The following is a 23,114-nucleotide window of genomic DNA, read 5'->3' on the forward strand; positions in this document are numbered from 1 at the left end:
GTCTTTTTTTTTTTTGTGTCTTTTTTTCTTTGTTTGTTTGTTTTCTTAAATTCTACGTATGAGTGGAATTATGTGGTTATTTGCCTTTCTCTGACTGGCTTATTTCATTCAACACGATGTATTTCCAACCGCGTTGTTTAAAATGGCAAGATTTCATTCTTTTGTATGGCTGAATAGTATTCCATTGTGTGTGTGTCTGTGTGTGTATATATATATACCAGTTTATCCATTCATCAGTCAGTGGACACTTGGGCTGCTTCCATATATTGACTGTTAACGAACAGTGGGATGCATGTAGCCCTTGGAATTAGTGTTCTTGTATTTTGGGGGTAAATACCCATAGTACAATTAGATTGTAAGGTTATTCTATTTTTAAGTTTCTGAGGAGCTGTACTAGTTTGGCTACTACTACTAGTGGCTGTACTAGTTTGCATTTCCACCAACAGTGTATTAGGGTTCCTTTTTCTCCACATCTTCACTAACACCTGTTGTTTCTTGTGTTGTTGATTTCAGCCATTCTGACGGGTATGAGATGGTATCTCATAGTTAGATTTACATTTCCCTGATGATGAGTTTTGAACATCTTTTCATGTGTCTGTTGATGATCTGTATATCTAATTTTGAGAATGTCTGCCCATGTCTTTTGCCCCCTTTTTAGTTCTATTTTTTGTTTTTCAGGTGTTGGGTTGTATCAATTCTTTATATATTTTGGATGCTAACCCTTTATTGTATATGTCATTTGTAAGTATCTTCTCCCATTCAGTAGGTTGTCTTTTAGTTTTGCTGATTGTTTCCTTCACTGTGCAGAAGTTTTTTATTATTATATAGGCCCAGTAGATTATTTTTGTTTTTATTGCCCTAGCCTCAGGAGACCTATCTAGAAAATGTTGCTATGGCCTATGTCAGAGAAATTGGCACCTGTGTTCTCTTCTAGGATTTTTGTGGTTTCAGTTCTCACATTTAAGTCTTTGATCCATTTTGAGTTTATTTTTTCATATAATGAAAGAAAGTGGTCCCATTCCATTCTTTTACATGTAGCTGTCCAGTTTTGTTTTTCCATTGCATATTCTTTCCTGCTTTGTTGAAGATCTATTGACCATATAGTTGTGGGTTTATTTCTGGGTTTTCTGTCTGTTTTTGTGAAGTAATATACTGGTTTGGGGTTTTTGGTTTGTTTTTTTTTTTTTTAAGATTTTATATATGTATTTGAGAGAGAGAGAGAACACAGGAAGAAAGAGAAGTAGACTCCCTGCTGAGCAGGGAACCCAACGTGGGGTTCAATTCCAGAACCCTGGGATCAACACCCAAGCCAAAGGCAGATGCCTAACCAACTGAGCTACCTAGGCACCCCCATACTGTTTTGATTACTACAGCTTTTTTATATAATTTGAAGTCTGGAATTATCCTTCCAGTTTTTTGGCAGCAAAACTTTCTGCTGGATTAGACATTAAAGTAAGATACAAGGAACTATTCCAGGCTTTTTGGTTTATGATTTAGCAACTGAAGAAGTAAGTATGCTATTAAATGAAGTAGAACTGAAAAGGGGTAGTTTTGAAGTTCCATTTTGGACTAGTATGTGTGAAATGCTTCCTTTATTTCTTACTGGTATTTGGCAGCTTCTTTACGAAGTAAGCTGTGAACCTATAGAAGGTATTGAAAACTAAGGCTAGGTGAAGTCACCTAGGGAGAAAGGAGTACAAGCTATAAAAAGGAAGATCCAGTCCTATGCCCTGAGAAATCACAATATTTAACAGTTGAGGAGAAAGAGATAAGAAACAGTTTGAGATACGAAGTAAAGTGTCACTTCATTCAAGTATAAGAAATCACATTGAGCTCTCTTGTTCACAGCTTGATTTTTTTCTGGAGGATTCCCACAGGCTTTCCCCTCTGTTAATATGTTCTTTTGATTTACTCAGTATTAAGAGCCTGCTGGCAACAGTTTCTAGGCATCTGTGTCACACTGTGGTGATATTTAAGGGGAGAGCAATTCAGTCACAGGGAAAACCCAGGAATCACGGGGAATCACAGCCAGTCACTGGGAAAAGCCTGCTCTGTTAGGAGATTCTGATGAGTCTTTAGGGGAATGAAGCCTGGAGTTCCAGGTTTGGAGATCTTTAGGGGAGCAGAGTTGGCTCCCAGCTGATGCGTGACTAAAATTGGATACCATTTTTACAGTCTGCCAAAATTCCTTTCTGGTCTGACAGGTTCTTCTAAACCTCCGAGTAGTCTTCTAACTAACTTCTAACCTCCGTTAGTCTTCTTCCTCCTCAGATTGCATCTCCTTCCAGTATCGTGCTGACCTTCTCTTCTGTGATGTCCAGTTCTTGAAACAAAGCTCAGAGGTCACCTTTCCTGAACTTCTGGATTGCCTCTTCCCATATCTATGCCTGCAACTTGTACCCATTCACTGACAAGCCTCCTCTTGTTAGAAATCCTCCAAGTCTGGTGGTGGCATGGATAACTCTAACCGAACTTAAATGAATTTCTTTCTCCCTGCAGGAACTGTCACTTTGGATCCTAAAACAGCTCATCCCTTTCTGGTCTTATCTGAGGATCTGAGAAGTGTGAGTCTCAGAAATGTCCAGCAGGACATTCCTGGCAGCCCAGGGAGATTCATCTTTGGTGCCACTGTGTTGGGTGTGGAGGGTTTCACCTCAGGGAGGCACTACTGGGAGGTAGATGTGAAAAAGGCAACCAGGTGGCAGTTGGGGGTATCCAAAGACCCTGCCAGCAGCAATTGTGACCTACCCGCTGTTTCCAGAGATAAATTCTTACTCACAGGTTCTATGATGGGAACCGATTATACGTTCTGGGTCTTTCCCCCTCTGAAAAGGGTCTTCTTGAGAGGAGAGCAAATGCATAAAGTTGGAGTCTTCCTAGACTGTGAGTATGGGCAGGTAGCCTTCTATGATGTGACAAATAGATCCCTCATTTATAATTTCTCTTCTCTCACCTTCTGTGGAGCTGTCAGGCCCATATTTTCTCTTTGTATCCCAAGTGGATGCCCAAGTTCAGACTCGCTAAGCATTTGCTTTCCTCATGTTTCTTCTTGTGATGTTAATGTTAGTCCACAGTCTTCCTCGGCATGAAATCTAAAACCACAAGGGGCCAGAAAGTAAAGAGTTTGACTTTGTAAAAGAATCCATATAAAGTAATCCAATAAAAGTTTCTAACACTTGATTGAATTGGAATCCAGTTCATTACCCCAGAGTTTTCGCATTCATGTGGCTTTCAACACGTATTTAGTGAAAAAGGTTATGTTGAAACTGAGTGATGAATGATGATAATGGAAGGACCCTACACTAATTAGAATAATAAATGCATATGCAGCATAAAATTGGGAACTTAGAAAAGTAATATAGTCTGGGATCTCTAAGACTAAGTTAAGGACTCTAGTGTAATTTATGAAAACGCAATTAGATATAATCAAGACTTTAGATTTGAGGATATCATCATAGTGACATATGAAATGAAGACATCCTAAGACTGATCCTATTACTGACAGTGTTAAGACTTCCTGATATCATTCTAAACAGAGAATTTAATTTCCCTGGATAATGTATTTGGGTAGGGAGGTGGTGGTGTAGAAAATGTGAATAATTTAAAAATTTTTTTCTCAAGTATTCTACTACTTTCTTACAAGGAAAATTAGGTTTCTTAAAAGAAGCCTGATAATTCAATGCTTTGGAACATAGAAATAAAACTGTAATGTTGTTTTGTATTTTCTGCCTTCGTTGATCCCCTGGAAAGGTTTTCATGGAGCCTTGCTCAGGGGTGGTTCTACAATGCTGAGGTGATGATGACAGAATATTCATAAAGGGACTTTTACGTGAATGGTTTATCATACTGTATTTCCCTTCATATTTTTAACGACCTAGAAGTACATATTAATCTTAACTCCTCATGTAGAAACTGGGACTCAGAGGTGATTCAGTTTTCCCAAAGTCACAGTAAGTAACCAGGATAATCTGGATCATCCTATAAAAAAGCAAGCTCTGACTCAAATCCTGTTGCTTATGCAGTAGGTTCCATTACATGACTAGGTAGGTCAGTGGTCTAATTTTATTCAGATTTTCCCAAAATGGAAGCTAATTTCTATAGGAAGTGGCGGGAACATTTGTATTTGTTTCTGTAGATATTGTGGGGGCTGTGTTCTTCAGGAAGGACAGAGTAAAGGGGAAGAAAAGGAAAATACTACAAAATGGCTTCAGTCTTTTGGGGGATCTGAGAAGGTGTAAAGTCTTACCTATTTTGGAGGACAGTTTTTTGTTTTGTTTTGTTTTTTACATTTATTTGAGAGAGACCGAGCACAAGCCGGGGAGGAATAGAGGAGGAGGGTCAAGCCGACTTCTGAGAATGGGCCCAGAAGCAGGGCTCAATCCCATGGTCATAGGATCATGACATGAGCTGAAATCAAAGTGTCAGATGCTCAACCAACTGAACCACCCAGGTTCCCCTGGGGCAGATTTCTTTTTTTTTAATTGACTATTTGCAATTCTCAGAATTTGCTTTTACTACATCATATGGATAATTTGTGTGTGTGTAGAGATGTAAGCTTAGAAAAAAGTAATTTGCACAAATCACAAAAAGTCTTGGAGGAAAATAGCCCCCATCTGAGAAGTGGAGGGTTAGGTTAGGTGAGTGAGTTGTAAGTGAAACAATTATTTGAGACACAGATCAAGAATTTGGAGCAGTGGCTCTCAAGCCTCTCTCCAGTTTCCTGAGGGAAATGATACATTATGTAAGAATATGAGAATTTAATGTCTCTGTGATTCTTAAACTCCATCCACATCTTGGGTCAGATTTCTCCTGCTTTTGCAGCTTACCTATTAAGAATTATTTCCAAAACTTGGACTCCAAGAGAGTGCAGTATGTCCTTGCAGTGCCAGTCTGGGATGAGGGGCACCTAGATGGCTCAGTTGGTTGGACATCTGCCTCCTCTCAGGTCATGATGTCAGGGTCCTGGGATCAAGCCCCGTGTCCAGCTCCCTGCTCAGGGGAGAGTGCGCTTCTCCCTCTACCGCTTCCCCATGCTTGTGTACCTGCTTTCTCTCTCAAATAAATAAAACCTTTAAAAAAAATTCACACGAAGTGGTTCAGTTGGCTAGGGCAGTCAGTCATACTGAAGTAGCACAAAGTGGGTAGCTTAAACAACTGAAATGTAGTGTTTCCAAGTTCTGCCTAGAAATCTGAAATCATGGTGTTGGCAAGGTTGATTGCTTCTGAAGACTGTCTCATGTCGCTTTCCTAGCTTATGGTGGTTTGCTGACGGTCTTTGGTGTTCTTGGCTTATTGATATTGATACCATCCCCTTCTCTGTCTTTATCTTCACTTGGCATTCTCCCTATGGCTCGCTCTCTTCACATGACTTTTTTTTTTTTTTAAATGAAGGAATCATTTATATTGGATTAGGGGCCCACCCTACAGTATGGCCCCATTTTAAGGACCGTATTTATACACGAGGTCATATTCCTAGGTACAGGAAGTTAGGGCATCTTTTTTTTTTTTCATTTATTTATTTGACGGAGGTATGACATGTAGGCAGAGAGGCAGGCAGAGAGAGGGGAAAGCAGGCTCCCTGCTGAGCAGAGAGCTCAATGCGGGGCTTGATTCCAGGACCCTGACAACATGACCCGAGCCGAAGGCAGAGGCTCAACCCACTGAGCAACCCAGGCGCCCCGGAAGTTAGGACATCTGGTTTTATATATATGCTACAGGGAGTAGGGACAATGACAGTTCAGTTCATAGCAAGTTATAGAAATTAATTTTCATGTACAGTAGCAGGTTTGCAAATTTGGTTTATCTTAAAATCACATGAGTTTTAAAAAAATCTTAATATCTAAGTCACCCCTCACGACACACACCATTTACATTCAAATTTCGGTTGGAACCCTGGCATCATTTTTCCAGACTTCTCTGGGTGTTTATAATGTGCAGCCAAGATTAAGAAAATTAGGAGAGACAAGAAACAAAACATCTGGTTTGGTCAGTGGCTGTAGCCTTTTGTGTGGCTCAGGGTTCCAAGTCTTAAAGTATAAAGACCTGGTGATAATACCAGGAAGGTGGACTCTTTGGTTTGCAGATGAGAGTCTTTTTTTGGCCTCTAGTGATGAGCAGGCATGTGTGGTTCAGGTGACTGGGACTGCCAATCAGACTGATGTTTTAGGAAAACTGTTGGTCAGGTAAGGTAAAATAGAAGTTGCTTTAAGAAACTATGTCTCTGATATCTGGGGTAAGTAAGCTAAAGAATATCTTGGGTCATAGGAGCCACCAGTGGTGTGAAATGCCTAGATTCAGCCCACCACACTGAGGAGATACTGCTACCCTTAAAGCATTTTGCATATGGTTAAGTTTTTCACCTGGGATACATTTAAGTTAAAAATCCAATTTTAGGGGCGCCTGGGTGGCTCAGTGGGTTAAAGCCTCTGCCTTCGGCTCTGGTCGTGATCCCAGGGTCCTGGGATCGAGCCCCGCATTGGGCTCTCTGCTCAGCGGGGAGCCTGCTTCCTCCTCTCTCTCTCTCTCAGCCTGCCTCTGCCTGCCTGTGATCTCTGTCTGTCAAATAAGTAAATAAAATCTTTAAAAAAAAAAATCCAATTTTATACTGCACTTACAACTTGGAAATCGTGCTCTACAAATATGTAGCAAAGTCAAGCTGTGAGGCTCTTTATAGATGAACTACTGATACCTTTCTGGGTTAAGAATTAAGGGAAGGCTCACAGCAGCTACCAGTCTAGACCTACTCCTGCCTTCAGTTGAGAGTCAGGGAAGGTTGCTTGAAATTCTGTCTGTGGCTAAAAGAAGGAAAGGTAAGTGACCTCACTCCAGTTAATTTTCTTGATCTTGTATAAAGCAAGAAAAGGATAAAGAGAAGATAAAGAATTCATGGGAAATTATTTGAGGTTCTGATTTTTTGGCTTTCCTGATACAGCGTGATAAACATCATCTATCAGTGGTACATGGAAGTTTAAAAGCAAATAGACAGGGAATGTGAAAAGATGGAGAAGGTTACATTTTAGTTGTGTCTTGACAAATTGGAAAGTATAGGAGAGAATGGAAAATTGGCCCTCAGAAGAACCTAGTGTAAAACAGGAAATTTATACCCACAGGAGAAGAGGAATTCTCTGAAGCAATAGATGAATGTGGTATGATGACAAAAACTATAGTAAATTTAAATACTACATATTAAGATAATTTAAGTTGATAATATGCTGTCTGCAAGGTAAGTTTCCAAATAATTTTATATGTATCATCTTGTTCTTTTAACTCTCTTAGAATCAGAAATATGCTAAAAATCCCCAAATACTAATAGAAACTCTTAAATAACAGGCAGCTTAATCTCTTCACCCACAGGTTGTATTTCCCAAAAGGTATTCAGTCAGATAACTGGGATTGACTGGAAGGGAAGGTGGGGGAAGTCAAAGCCTGATAAGATGTAAAGTGAAATTCACATTTCTCAAAAGCAGTTGATGGAGAGGTAAAAGTATTTTGTGAAAATAATTCTACATTATGTATTTGAATAGTAAAATTTTTAACAAATTATTAGAACTTAGGTGAATTTTTTTTCTAAATGAGCATTTCAATGATCTTTGTGTTTATTCTAATGGATATTCTCCAGTCAACTAAAGATACTCCTCATGTGTTTCTTAATACAGATAGAACTATGTGGTCATTCTAGATAATTCAGAGATATTCCTGTGAAGAAGGGGATGGATCTGAGGGACGAAGGGTACTCGTTGCAGTCTCCTTAACTCTTGTTCTTTGGCCTGTGAAATTTCTGAAGCTAAAAGCTATTTCTATGTTTTGGTGTTGAAATTCAGAACTTCAGAGGTGAGGAACCTTAAGTGTGAATTTTCTCTGAGAATATACTATCCTTTTCACTATTGTGGAGTTAGATGGCTTGTTTTGAAGGAAAAGGCAGAGATTCTACTTTCCCGGAGTATTTTGAGGAACTGAAGACAGATTGTGACATGCCTCACCTCTTTAGGACCAAAGCTTCTTTAAAACCTGATGAAAAAGACGTGTGAATATTCATCAAGAATATCTTTCCCACCCTCAGAGCCCACTAGGTTCCCAAATGTGTCAACATCTTAGGCTTCCTGTGCTTTCTGTAAACTTCGTGAAGCTTTGTTTCAAATTACTCTGGAGTCTCACTGATTACTTTATTTCCGCTCCCATTCTATATTGAATCCATCAGCAAGTGCTATTAACTCTATCTTTCATATATATCCCAATTCAGACTTTAGTGTTTTTAAATTATTTCGCCTCTTAGAACACTAGTCCAAACTTGTCTTTCTTTCACCCATACAACTGTGGTGGCCTTTCTTTTTTTTTTTTTTTTTTTTTTAAAGATTTTTATTTATTTATTTGACAGAGAGAGATCACAAGTAGGCAGAGAGGCAGGCAGAGAGAGAGAGGAGGAAGCAGGCTCCCCGCCAAGCAGAGAGCCCGATGCGGGACTCGATCCCAGGACCCTGAGATCATGACCTGAGCAGAAGGCAGCGGCTTAACCCACTGAGCCACCCAGGCGCCCCCTGTGGTGGCCTTTCTGAAGCGTTCCTTCCACTCTTGTCTTCCTCACTCAGCTACTGATAAAAATGGGTCATTATAGGTTAAGATTTTGTACTAACTAGAAATCCCAAGAGCCCTTTCCCTGTTAGTTCATATTAGTTGCCCTGGGAAACTCCCCTGTGGCTTTCACATGAGTATCAAAATCCAAGGCATTCTGAAGAGGCCTGTTTGGCATTTGCCAAAGGAAAGCATTTGCCGTTCCTCTCTTTGGTTACTTTCCCCTAAATTAGAGTTTCTACACAAGGTTTAAAACTATTCTGTCATTTTAAAAACTAGGTCCAGGAGAAGATAATGCATATCATTAGGTATCAAAAGTATATATACATATATGTGTAGATACAGACATATATAAGACCACTAGCTAATTGAGAACATGACGAGATTTATTCCCCTAGTGGAAGATTAGTGGCTTATTTTTGACAATAGAGCTATACTTTTATAGCGTATAGCTTAAATAATGCATTTTCCCTTTGGAAAAGATATCTTATTTACCTCCGTCTCACTTTAAACACTATGAATGTTCACAGTAGCTATTCATTAAATATTGGGGAAAAGATACCTGATTTACCTCTGACTCACCTTAAACACTCTGAATGTTCACAGTAGCTATTCATTAAATATTGGTGAATGGCTGCCTTGTTAAAAATAAATGGCCTTTTGGGGCTCCTGGGTGGCTCGGTCAGTTAAGCATCGGCTTTTGGCTCAGGTCATGATCCCAGCATCCTGGAATAGAGCCCTGGGTTGGGCTCTCTCTCTTTGAAAGAGAGAGAGAGCGAGCGCAAAGCAAGCAGGAGTGGGGGAAGGGCAGAGGGAAAGAAAGAATCCCAAGCAGACTCTACATGGAGCCCCATTCAAGGCCCAAACCACTAATTTTCCACTAGGGGAATAAATCTCGTCATGTTCTCAACTAGCTAGTGGTCTTATATATGTCTGTATCTACACATATATGTATATATACTTTTGATACCTAATGATACGCATTATCTTCTCCCGGGTTGGGCTCCCTGCTCTACAGGGAGTCTGCTGCTTCTTCCACCCTGCCACCACCCCCACTCTTGACCCTCACTGTCTGTCTCCCTCTCAAATGAGTAAAACCTTAAAAAATAGAAGGCCTTGTAATGTCTTGGCTGATAGTTTACTGAAAAGAGGGAAAATAAGTTAAAGCTCGACTAGTGAACAGTGAAACCCAGGTCCCTAAATGGCTTCTGGAATGTTGTCAGTCAGGTTTATCCCTTACCCTGAGGAAGACTAGAAAACTAAGAGGGAAGACCTTGTATTTGGTGTTTCACATAGCTTCTCAGTCACCTTTTACGTGCCCTACTCTGATAAAAATTAACTACAAGGGGGCCTGGGTGGTTTAGTCAGTTAATTTCCTGACTTGATATCTGCTCAGGTCACAATCTGGCTGTGGGACTGGGCCTTGAATGGGGCTCCATGTAGAGTCTGCTTAGGATTCTTTCTCTCCCTCTGCCCCTTCCCCCACTCCTGCTTGCTTTGCTCTCTCTCTCTCTCTCTCTCAAATATTTTTTAAAAACAGCAACAAATAAGGGCACCTGAGTGGCTCAGTGGGTTAAAGCCTCTGCCTTCAACTAGGGTCATGATCCCAGGGTCCTGGGATCGAGCCCCACATCGGCCTCTCTGCTCCTCGGGGAGCCTGCTTCCTCTTCTCTCTGCCTGCCTCTCTGACTACTTGTGATTCTGTCTATCTAATAAATAAATAAAATCTTTAAAAAAAAGCAACAAATAATTTAAGAAAACTCTGGAATGTGATAGACAAAGACCAACAGTAAGAAGTAGAATTTGGAGGAAAACCTCAAAACCATTTTCTCATAGAAACGAAAAGATACTCTAGAAATACTATATACAAATAAAACAACAACAATAACAAAAACTTCACAACATAAAAAACAGCAGTAACGAAATTGAGTAAAACCATTGGAAGAAAATGGAAATGTCCTAGATTAGGAAAACAAAAAGATGAAAAATAGTTGAAAAAGATAAATCTAATCCAGGGAGTTTACCAAGTGACCAATGGGAATTACAAAGAGAACTGAGAAAGTGGAGGGGAGGAAAATTTCAAACCATTTTAAATTGATGGATTTTTACATTGAAAGGGTCCCTCATGTGCTGGTATGATGAATGAAAACATCCACATCAAGGTAGAACATTCTAGGGCTATCTCTGAATATCAGGATAAAGAGAAGAGTCCTAACAACTTCCAGGAGTAGAGAGAGTAGGTCGTACATAACAAAATTCTATTTCGAAAGGGCTTTGGACTTTGCAATATTGATAACTAGAAAGTAGATAATAGAAATAAAAGGACTCATGCCTTTCCCAGTTTGGGGGAGAAATGCTTCCAACTTACATTCCATATCTAGCCAAATTATCAATTTTGTGTAGAATATCTTTGCTTGCAATGCCATAATAGAATGTGCTCCATTATAATGAGGGAGTATACCAAGAAAAAAAAAATCTCAGAAGTGCTAAGTGGAACACAGGAAAGAGGTAAGGGAATTACCAAAATCATGGTGAAAGACAAAAATCCCGAAGATCAGCAGTAGCTTGCCCAAATTAGAACAAAAGACTCATGGAAAGAAGTGGAAAAAATAAATAGAATTGATTTTGAGAGAGATCTATCAAGAGCTTGATAGCTCCATAGGAAAATTAAAGGAATGATTTAGGTGATTGGTACTTTGAAGAATAAGGAAAGAAAACATATCAAAAAATGATTTAATGGTTAACTCCATAGAAAACAATGTTGGTAAAAGAAGACTATATTTGCTCAGCTGAAGGATATGTCTTGGGTCATAAAGTTCAGTGAAATGTGATTTCAATCAAATGTTGGCATCACTTTATTGCAATGATGGGGGAAAGGAAATTTATCTGGGGGTGGGAGATAATAAAAATTCTGAGTTCTTATGGTAGGGAGCTACTGATAATGCCTAAAAAGGAAACATTAAGAAATCTAAATTCTGTAAGTATTGACTTGAGTATGTCTATGGAATGGAGGGAGGTGGAAGGCTTGGACATACAGATTTCATTTTGATTTTTCTTCATATAACCCTCATGGCACTTCTCAATCTTATGAACTAAGATTTTTATTTGAAAAAAGTAAAAACACTGAAGAGTCAATGGTATCATTTCATTTATAATGACTACACAATCTCAGCGTTTACCTTGACTATCAGATTATTTCCATGAGAGTATTAAAATATTCTAACTGTGGTGTTAATCAAGATCTTTGGAGCTCATGAGAAAATTACATAATTCTGAAGAAAAGCAAAACATGCACACCTCAATTTCACCAATTTAAAGAGAGAAAGGAGAAAAAAAGGCAATGAGAGAGAAGGAGGCTAGGCAGTGGGAGCTTGTCAGACAAGCTTCAATGCTGGCAAAGAACGTGGAACTTGGGTAAAGATAAACTATCCACTGTTGCTGGATCGCTGAAGTTGGCACTTTAAAGAAACTTGATAAAATGAAAGTCGAATACAGAAAATTATTCTTGTAAGAACATAGCTGGAGGAAAAAAAAAAAAACACCACATGAGAGGTTCCAGCTGGGATTTGGTACAGAGCCCAGTGTTTAGCTACTGGTTATTTTGTGAGTGATTTTGGTCTCCACCAATACTGCTGTGTTTCCTTAAACTTGGGTTTAACAAAAAACTTGTGCTTTTCAGGCTACTGGTTTCCAAGTTTGACAGCTGTAAACAAGTAGTAAGCACCAGTTTGAATCCCGGATGGATGGGAATTGTTTTAAATATTTAAAATTAATAAATGTTTACTCTTAATTAATATGTGACAAATTGAAACTCCTTAATATTATTTATATTAAGTTAATACCAACAATTAACAGGTCATAAATTAATCAGCTGACAATTGTGGAAATGCTAGGATCTTCCAGGCACTCAGAATAACAAGGAGATTGGGAACAATAAATCTAGGGGTTGACTGGCTTTTCTTGTCCCCTCAGGATAATGAGGTGTTCTGACACTTTCTGTCCCAGGTAGATCCCAATGTTTGCAGAATTTCTAGAAGTGGAAATATTATGAAAAAATCATGTCTGTATTTTTGAATGATAATTAAGCATTGCATAGAAAGTGTCTATGATTCAGCTTGAAACTGTACTTTGGGGATCTGTCCTGAGACTTACACAAAGGATGTCAGTAGCAACTGGAAGATATACTAACCTGTCTGCTCTTGCTCTGCGTGGCTGCCTTCCTCCAGTGAAGTTTCTCTGCTACTGATGAAAACAATTGGGGAATGTCGTGTGACCTTACTAGGGGTTCCTGCCTTTCTTTCATTTTTTTTTTTTTAAGATTTTTATTTATTTGACAGAGAGAGAGAGATCACAGTAGGCAGGCAGAGAGAGAGAGGGGGAAACAGGCTGTCTGCTGAGCAGAGAGCCCGATGTCAGGCTCCATCCCAGGAGCCTGAGATCATGACCTGAGCCAAAGGCAGAGGCTTAACCCACTGAGCCACCCAGGCACCCCCCTGCCTCTGTTTCTGTGCATGCTCTTCCTGCCGGTCTGTCTCTCACTGGAAATGCTCTCCCTTTGCCCTAACCACGTTGAGTAACAGGCAGCACAGGGTGGTGAATCCCAGACTTATTTGACAGTCCCACCATCCGAAGATTGGTCCATGTCCTCTTCACCCTTGGCCATACTCCATCCATTCTCCCCTCCCTCCCTTTCTCAGTGTGTTGCCTTTTGTCCTGAGAGGGGCTGTCTTTGACCACAGGCAGGCACTGGTTGTAGCTTTGGGAATTCGTCCAAATAAGAGCATCCAGAGCTGGGCAGGGAGGGAGCATATGTGTTTTTGAGAATCTTTAAGATAAATTGGGAAGTGAGTGAAGAATATAGCGTGTCAAGGGCCTGTGTCAGGTAATTTCTAAGGTGGGTTTTGCAAGGCAGAGAGACTAAGGGCTTAAGTATTGCTGAGCATGCTGTTGGTCTTGCTAATCCAGTCATTTTAGGTGGTTCATAGTCTTATCTTTCAGGAGTAAATTGCCTGAAGTCAGTTGCACAATTACCTTTGGTCTTAATGTTTAACATAGGGGTGGGGCGTTATGTTGATTTCAGTTCTCATTTCGTAGGCACAATTTTTCATAGTTTCCAGAACGCTGCCCTTACCTTAACTGGGTCATGTATAGAATTAAATAAAACAACTTAGTGTGTTTCTCCGTGTATCTCTTGAGTGTGTGGAAAGATAAAGTATCATAGAAACTAGATCACATTAGAGATGCCCCCCCTTCTTTTTTTCTTCCTCTGTGTTACTCAGGGAGTTGGAAAGCATTATTCAGCCTCTTCCAGTTCCTGTTTGTCCCCATTTTGTCAGTAGACTTCTTTAATCTGAATGCTGATAATTCTGTGTGAGTCCCCCTTTCTCGTTACTGTGTTAAAGCTAGAGCTGATTGTGACATTCTCAGGAACTGTGCCAGCCAGCTGACATGACATTCAAAGCCTGAAATCGGTCACAATGAATGCCACCCCCCCCCACGCCATGCTGCCATCAGAGCTGCTCCCCTCAGCTGGTTGGTAAGCATTGACCGGCCCAGCACTACCTATAGGTGCCACTCTTTAACCACATATTTGATTTTAAAATAACTATAGGGGCACCTGGGTGGCTCAGTTGGTTGAGCGACTGCCTTTGACTCAGGTCATGATCCTGGAATCCTGGGATTGAGTCCCGCATCAGGCTCCCAGTCCCATGAGGAGTCTGCTTCTCCCTCTGACCTTCTCCCCTCTCATGCTCTCTCTCACTCTCTATCAAATAAATAAAATCTTAAAAAAACAAACAAACAAACAAAAACTTTAAAATAACTATAATTAATTTTTCAGGGAAAAAATCGAAGAATTGTTTAACCTTAATACTCATTTGCTATGAAGAACAGCATTTCCTGTAGGCCTTCTGAGGTTATGACAGGGGAAAGTTATGAAAAACATAAAGGTGTTTCACTTTTCATGCATTTGGAAACCGAGCTTAATTAGGTTTATTATTCTTTGACTCTTTGACCCATCTATCTTGTAAGTGTTCCTCTTTCTGATTGGCTGTATTATTGTTTTCGAGATTTCATGGGCCTTTGAGCAAGCTGACTGGCATGTGAAATATGCTGATGAACTCCTACAGGTGGCTCATCTTCTTGAGTTGGTTATTAAAAACTTCATCTGGGGGCACCTGTGTGGCTCACTTGGTTCAGTATCCAACTTGATTTCAGCCCAGATCATGATCTCAGGGTCCAGGAATTGAGCCCCTGAGCAAGTCTGAGCTCAGTGGGGATTCTGCTTTGGGATTCTCTCTCTCGCACTCTGTCCCTCCCCCTACTCACTGGAGCACACTCTCTCTAATATAAATAAATAAATCTTCTTCAAAAAATTTCATCTGAAATTTTCCAGTTCTTTAAATGAGAATGTATGTGAGAAACGCTATCCTCCTCTGTGCACCTTCTATGTTGTACGTCTGCACACCCTTTTCCCAAGCCACCTTGCCACCTGTCCTGCAGTTTATCTCTCAAAATATTTGAAAAGTACCTTGGAAAAAAATGCCTAGTAGCTAGTAGGAGCTCAGTATTGTTATGCAGTTGTTATGCAATTGGAAAATTATCAAATATATCAGGCACTTTCTTAGTTTCCTAGGACTGTCTGCTGTAACAGGTTGTTATAAACTGATTGGCTTAAAACAATAGAAGTATATTCTCTGGAAGGCAGTTCTGGAGGCCAGAAGTCTAAGATTAAGGTGGTTTTGGTGCTGTATTCCTGCTGAAGGCTCTAGGAAAGAATCTTCCTGTGCTTATTCAACTTGGGATGGCTCCAAGTGTTCTCATCTTCTGCCTGCACCGTTGCAATCTCCGCCCCCACCTTCAGTTGGCCTTCTCCTACTTCTCTGTATGTCTCTTATAAGGACACTTGTTAGTGGATTTCCTGCCCACAGGATAACCCTCATTTTGGGGTCTTTAACTTGATTATACTGGCAAAGACCCTTTTACCATCTAAGGTCATCGCCACAGGTTTATAGAATTAGACCATGACTATATCCCTATTTGAGGGCCACCATTCAACCCACTTGTATGACCTAGACCTAAAAAAATGATTAGAACATTCACTGAGCTGACCATGAGTTCACAGTATACAACCACAGAACTCAATGGCTGTGATCTTGAAGAATCACATACAGGGTATTAGCAGAACACAGAGGAAGAATGCTTTACCTCATTATAGTTGGGGTGAGGATGGGTTGCTGAAAAGTCCTAGAGGCAAGTGCCCTCTATACAGAAATTTAAAGATGAGTCTTGAGTTTTCTAGGGCAATGGGTGGCTTGGAGAAGGCCATTTAGGCAAAACAAATCACACCATAACAGCAAGAAGACAAGACACTGGTTTGAGTAGGAAAATCACAGTATTGCTATAGTATAAAGTTGCACATTAGTAGATGGTAAGTAAAGGTGAAACAGGAAGTGATCAGGGCCTCTTAAACATTAATGTACAATGAAATCTTATAGGCTTCTTGGTAAAAAAGTGGACTCTGATGAAGCAGATATGAAATGGGCCTGTAATTCTGCATTTCCGAAAGTTCTAGGTAATGCTGGTGCTACTTAGCTACAGAGCACCCTGCGTACCACAGATTTAGATTAGTGAATTGAACTCCTACAGGTATAAAGAAGAATGAAGCAGGGCAGTGCTAACTAGGGTGTACTAGAGGCATTCCATTCCACAAAAATATTGGCTGGTTAGAAGCAAAGGGTCCATTGCTGCCAGATCTTCCAAGAGAAATACAAATCAGTATTTCTATTTGAAGTCAAATAGAATTCTAACAACAAAAAAAAATGTTTGTCTACTAATTTTTGACCCCTGGGAAGAACTTTGGATTCTTTTAGGAATTCTTACATCTGGGAAACTGAGATAGGGAGACCCTGAGGGCACCTTGGAACACCCAACAAAAGGGGCAGAATTAGCAAGTATCCTAAAGCCAATTACAGTTAAGAAAAGAATGACTTCGATCTGAGGAGACAGAATGACCTTTGGACATTGCCTAGGATCAAAAAACAGGAATCAAAAGAACCCTCCTGATTTTATCACATACCTGTAGAAAAATGGGGTTTTAGTATTACCAGTGTTGCGGGGGGAGTGGTTTTTCAAGGTTTACCCCAGGCATGATTTGGCTTTGGAAGGTTCTTGAAAAATGGTTTTTCCTCTACATGATAATCACTGAAGAAAGCACCAGAGAAAGGTATAAGTATAAATCCTTACAAAATCAAGAGCAGATGTACCCAATTTTAATTTGCATCCGAGCATTCTTTTCAGTGATAGAATGCATGTCTGACCAAGAAAGCCAAGCATCGGGCACCTGGGTGGCTCAGTGGGTTAAGCCGCTGCCTTCAGCCCACATTGGGCTCTCTGTTCAGCAGGGAGCCTGCTTCCCTCTCTCTCCCTGCCTGCCTCTCTGTCTACTCTGATCTCTGTCTGTCAAATAAACAAATAAAATATTAAAAAAAAAAAAAAGAATGAAAGCCAAGCATCACTCTTACTTTAAAGGAGGAACTGTTCTGGGCGCCTGGGTGGCTCAGTGGGTTAAAGCCTCTGCCTTCAGCTCAGGTCATGACCCCAGGGTCCTGGGATGGAGCCCCACATCGGGCTCTCTGCTCCGTGGGGAGCCTGCTTCCTTCTCTCTCTCTTTGCCTGCCTCTCTGCCTACTTGTGATCTCTGTCTGTCAAATAAATAAATAAAAATCTAAAAAAAAAAAAAAGGAGGAACTGTTCTGGAGCAGTCAAAGCTATGCCGTTGGTGTAATCAGGCACCACTCTTTTCCATGTCCTATTTCCATTCTCAGGAATGGGGAGCTAGTGAATTGATACCAAAGGCTGCAGAAGAATATTGGGTTGGATTCCCGGCTTGGCCCCAAGTCTACAGCTTCCTCTTCACTAGATATGAATCCTTGAAGGAATTATGTAACCTCTCTTGTACCTCAATTTCCTCATCTATAAAACAGGGAATAATAATAAAGATCTCACTGGGTTGCTAGAAAGTATTAAATGAGTCAATAACTCTAAAGCTCTTTTTGTTTGGTATATAGCAATCCCAGAAAGAATAAAGATCCCTTGATGGTTCTCCTTTGATGCCAGGGACAGAGAAACCCACTTGGGCCCTGACTTGATGGATACTGACTGCTGACTGAGTATTAACAGCCCAGTATTGACTGGGCAGTTTTGTAGGGTGCAAGCTGTAGAGAGGACATGTATTTTCATTTTCTGGAGATTAAAGATATTCTGGATAACCTTAGGAAGGATTATGAAGACCAGAGACTGACGAATAAGAGAAAGAGTTTCTCCCTCAGAGAAAGGTCTGTGTCTTGTTTCATCTTTTTCTCTGATGCACAGGTTTACACAGAAAAACTATAACCGTAAGTTGCATCTTCATATAATTGGCTGCATCATATAGAAGGATGGAACTCATATTCAATAAGAATATGAGTCAGTCTGCATCCCCAAAAATATCCCATTGCCTGGCAGCTGGGAGGCATTCAGTAAAAATGCCCTGGAGTAAAGATTTATCTAGAGTTTCTGCAAACCCCTTTGATTTAAGGTTTATATCTATTTTCTCAGAATATAAAATTACTTTTACAAATATTAGCAATGATAAAGGAAGTTTTAGACCTCTTTCCATTTGATTTGTATGTTAGTATCTGTGGATATCTTAAGAATATCTTCACTTTCAGGAAGGAGTGAAAAGGTATACAATGTTTTTGAAATTAAGACATTGGGAATAGTACCTATTCTTGGCGAAAGAAAAGATTATAGCATAAACAATGTAATAAGAGAAAATACCATCGACCACAGATCTCACTGAGTAAATATGGCCCATAGAAAATGATGTAAAATTTCAGAAACCTTTCCAAATTATAAAGTTATACCAATTTCTAAAGATATTTTTACGTGGACCTCTATGGTGATTATATACACATAAGAACAGTGTAAGCTAGGCTAAAAGATTCTCCTAGATTATTTAATATTCCTAATTTGGAAATATCCAAACTAGAACCAAATGGCACAAATCATACAAATATCCTCTAGGAGAGACTGGGCTTCAACTATTTAAAATGGGAAAGTGGGGAGGGTCTTAAAGATGATGACAAATGATGCACATGATCTCTGAAAATACAAGGAAGAGCAGTTTGAACAGTCTTAAAAAAATACTTTTTCTTGTTAAGGTGGTGTGGCAGACAGTCTGTAAAGGGGCCTCCTGACCCCACTGCCTGGTATTCGTGTGTGAGTTAATCCACCCCCGTGGAGTATAGGCAAGACCTCAAATTTGCTTCTAACCCATAGAATACAGCAAAGGTGACAAGATACTGCATCTGTCATTATGTGATGTAAGATTCTAACATTTGTCTTTTTGGAGAGGCTTTCTCCCTTGCTGACTTTGATGAAGCAAGTGGACTTTGGGGTGGTCATTATGGCAAGGAACGGTGGGAAGCCTCTGGCCAACAGTCAGCACGAAATGGAGTCTCTCAGTCCAAGACACATCCAGGAAGTAAATGCTTTTAACAATCTCAAGAGTTTGAAAGTGAATCTTTTTCCAGTAAAGTTTTCAAAAGATAGGGGTGCCCGAGCGACTCAGTTGGTTAAGTGACTGCTTTCAGCTCAGGTCATGATCCTTGAGTCCCAGGATCAAGTCTTGCATCAGACTCCCTGCTCAGCACAGAGTCTGCTCCTCCCTCTGACCCTCCTCCTTCTCATTCTCTCTCTCTCAAGTAAATAAATAAAATCTTAAAAAAAAAAAAAAAAAGGCTTTCAAAAGATAACAGCCCTTGACATCTTGATTATAGCATGGCAGAGCCCTGAGGTGAGCCATTCCCAACGCCTTATCTGCGAGTTGACAAATGTTTTGAGGTAGGAAATTTATAGTAATATTGTTATACAGCGAGAAATAGTTAATGTAGGGTATATGTTGTTATGATAGTTCTTAAAGACCAGAATGATACCAATGTGTTAAAAAACATGTAGGTAAGGCACAGTAGTGTCTTTTATATAAGAGCACGACCCCTGCAACCAAAGACTCAGATAAGGCCCACTCAATCACACCCCAGTCCTCCACTCTTAGGCCTCCCGTATTAGAAATTGGCTGGGACTGGAGAACTTTCTATATTAAGTTTTGACTGTTCGGAAATCCTTCCTAGCCAAATTTTTCTTTCCTTTTTAACTCAACTTTTTATAACAAACAAAAAATCCTATAGAAAAAAATGAAAAGAGTATCTGTGAACATCAATATAACTTTGCATTTTGCTGCATTGGGTTTATCACCTCTCTCCACTCACAAACACATTGAGTCTCTAGTTTTGATGTGACAAAATCAAATAACTCTGTGTAGTCTTTGGGGGGCTGTGTTGTGGTATTCTCACAGGGCAGTGTCACAAACTAGCCTAGATCCTCTTGTTGACTAGAAGAATAGTTACAACACTTCTCCTCACCTTTTCCCTCTCCTCAAGGAAGAAAGCAATTCACCTGGGAAGTTTGAATCTCTTCTGTTCTCCCGGAGAGGGTTTGGAATAGAATTGTATGTTTCCAGTTAAACTGAGGAGGTGTCTTTTTATTCATTCACCAACAAGCTACAAACTGTTACTCCAGCTTTTGTTAAATGATGTGAGAGGGTAACTGAAAATTTTCCCCACACAGGAGGAAGGAACTAATATTTTATCCTTTTTCAAATTTTGTCAGGACCAACTCTTTACGATAGCTCATAAAAAACACTGGAAGTTTGTGTTGTTAAGTGTCCATGAGCTGTCCTTATGAAAAAGGAGAAATGTGAATGAGCCTCTGAGCTCGGTCACAAAAATGCAACTATAATTAATTTGCTGTCGAGTGTTTCTTGCAATTTCCTTTCCTCCGTTAAGGTGTTAGTTTATGTAACAGGAATCATACTATGTATAATTATAAAATGCACTTAATTTACTTTGATGACTAATTACAAAGCTATGTGGAAACTTTTTTTTTTAAATTTATTTGACAGACAGATCACAAATAGGCATAGAGGCAGGCAGAGAGATAGGAGGAAGCAGGCTCCCCGCTGAGCAGAGAGCACGATGTGGGGCTTGATCCCAGGACCCTGAGATCATGACCTGAGCTGAAGGCAGAGGCTTTGACCCACTGAGCCACCCAGGCGCCCCTATGTGGAAACTTTTTAAATAAATAGATAATACTCACCCTTTCTTCCATCTGATCTTTCATCCAACCAAGTGTCCCTCTCTAGAGAATCTGTAAATGCGCAAGCATGTATGTATTTCTTTTTAATAAACTAATTATAGCATATTTTTCCGCATAGTTTTTCACAAAATAATATATCATGAAATTCCTTTATCTGTCTTCTTTTTTTTCTTTATTCTTTGTTACAGCTGCATGTGTATTAAGAATATACTACTGTGTTTTATATACTAGGCTCCCTGTCAATAATTTGTTACTGTAACTCATGATGTTACAATAAATAGCCTTGTATAATGTAATTTCATATAATACACGTTCAAGTATATATTTAAGTTTCCTAGAGGTAGAAATATTGGGTCAAAAGTAAGTACCTTATAATTTTTATATATGTCATAGTTCTCCACAGAAATATCAACATACATTTTCACTCAAAATTGTTTTTTTCTCTTTACTCTGACTCATAGGGAAATCAAATCTTATTTAACAATTAGTTTTTTTTTGGAAATATACATACAGAATATACACGTGTAGATAGATAGACTACACACACACACATATCCACACAGAGTGATTATAGAATAATCAAACACTTGTGAACCCATCACTTAATTGAAAGAAAAAAAAAGCTTACAAGTACCTTAGAAACGATCTACCAGCTTCTAATTTTCTTTTTCTCCTTTCCCAAAATAATGACTATTTTGAGTTTTTATTTATATCTCATGTATATTTTTATTCTCTGTTCTCTGGATTTATAGAATATACCTAGGTATTAAGGAAATTTCTCCTGGATGGTATTCTCCTTCTCGGTCATTTGTTTTGATACTGCTTTTTGTAGTTTTTGTCATGTAGCTGAGTCTTCTATAGTGTCTGGGTTATGTGCTGTGTTTAGAAAAGTCATCTCCATTGTGACATTATTTTTTAATCCCCCTTTTAATAATTAGTTTTCCTTTCCTCTTTTCAATTTAAATCTTTGAATAGATGGACACTTCCAATTTTGGGAATTGGTAAACATTTATTAGAATACTGCTCCCACCGTAGAATTACACTTGACATTGTTTGGGGACATATATGGAGTCTTTTCCAGAATCTCCATCAGTAGAGACCTATTGTTGAATAATTTAAAAAGCTAACCTTGGGATTTCTGTTTGCCTATTATTGCAGCGATGTATGGATTTTGCAGATAATGGTTACTAACTCAGAAATTACATCTGGTCTGGAAATATGCTGCTGGATTTGAATATGCTGTTTTCATTTTTAAAGAGTGTTAATATCAATTAGCATAGAAAATTTTGATTGACTACAAATTCTACCACCTGGAGATAAACTACTGCTGTTAACATTTTAATGTATTTCCTTTCAATTTATTCCTCTGTCAATGTCTACATATTTTCATATTAAAAATAAATTAGGATTGGGATGTTTAGTATTTGATATCCTGCTGATTTTATATTATAATTTGATATAAATATCTTTCTGTGTCAGTACAAATCTAAATCATTTTAATAGCTGTATAGTAATATCCTATTGGTATACCATAAATGAATCATCCAAGTTTTGATTGGATCCAATTAAGTTTATAATTTCTGCTTGTCTGTATATGTAATAGACAATATAGCCTGGCTTCAGTCACACATAGTATCTGTCATTTGGATTGGAGGCTGCAATAAAATGCTTTTTAAATGGGGGTGGTAAGTAGAAACCTTTGGGACACCTGTAGAACAGAGTCAGACAACTTAAAAATAATCTAGCATTTATGGTCACTGGTGAGAAGAGCTCTTTTTTTTTTTTTAATTTTTAAGATTTATTTTTTTGTCAGAGAGAGAGAGCACAGCAGTGGGAGTGGCAGGCAGAGGGAGAAGCAGGCTCTGGCTTACCAAGGAGCCAGATGAGGGGCTCAATCCCAGAATCCCGGGATCATGACCTGAGCCAAAGGTATACGCTTAACCAACTGAGCCACCCAGGTGTCCCTGAGAAGAGCTCTTGAATTAAAAAGCATTCTTCCTCGATGACTGCAGCCATGTTAGAAGAACAAACCCAGCTTAGATAAGTGTATTAGGCTGAATGACTTGTTTGTTTTTGATTATGAGGGATAATTGAACTGATATTGGTTCAGGAACTACTCAGGTCCAGTCAGTGAAGGTGTAACATCTAATCCCATCTGTGGAGCTGTGCCTTCAGAACTGCATTGTCCAACCCACTGGACACTAGCCACATTTGGCTCTTTATGGTTAAATTAATTGAAGTGAAATGAAATTAATAATTTAGTTTTCCAGCCAAACTGGCCACATTTCAAGTGCCCAGTACTTGTGGCTAACACATTAGATGGTACAGCTATAGAATACTTCTTTCAACAC

General features: G+C 39.3%; 1 protein-coding gene across 4 annotated transcripts in view; it reads left to right on the plus strand.

The window, feature by feature from the left end:
* TRIML2 (tripartite motif family like 2) overlaps positions 1-23,114 on the plus strand; it is a 50,804-nt gene that overhangs the window by 13,553 nt on the left and 14,137 nt on the right. Inside the window, exon 8 of one of the 4 annotated variants that reach the window (XM_059384093.1) lies at positions 2,500-2,564. The exons of 2 other annotated variants lie outside the window; for them this stretch is intronic. In XM_059384093.1, the coding sequence (XP_059240076.1) occupies positions 2,500-2,564 (65 nt within the window). Of the gene's footprint in view, positions 1-2,499; positions 3,165-23,114 lie in introns of those variants that run through there. One more of the 4 variants, XM_059384091.1, reaches the window with a different exon arrangement.

This window comes from Mustela nigripes, chromosome 18 (assembly GCF_022355385.1).
Source record: "Mustela nigripes isolate SB6536 chromosome 18, MUSNIG.SB6536, whole genome shotgun sequence".
Classification (NCBI taxonomy): domain Eukaryota; kingdom Metazoa; phylum Chordata; class Mammalia; order Carnivora; family Mustelidae; genus Mustela; species Mustela nigripes.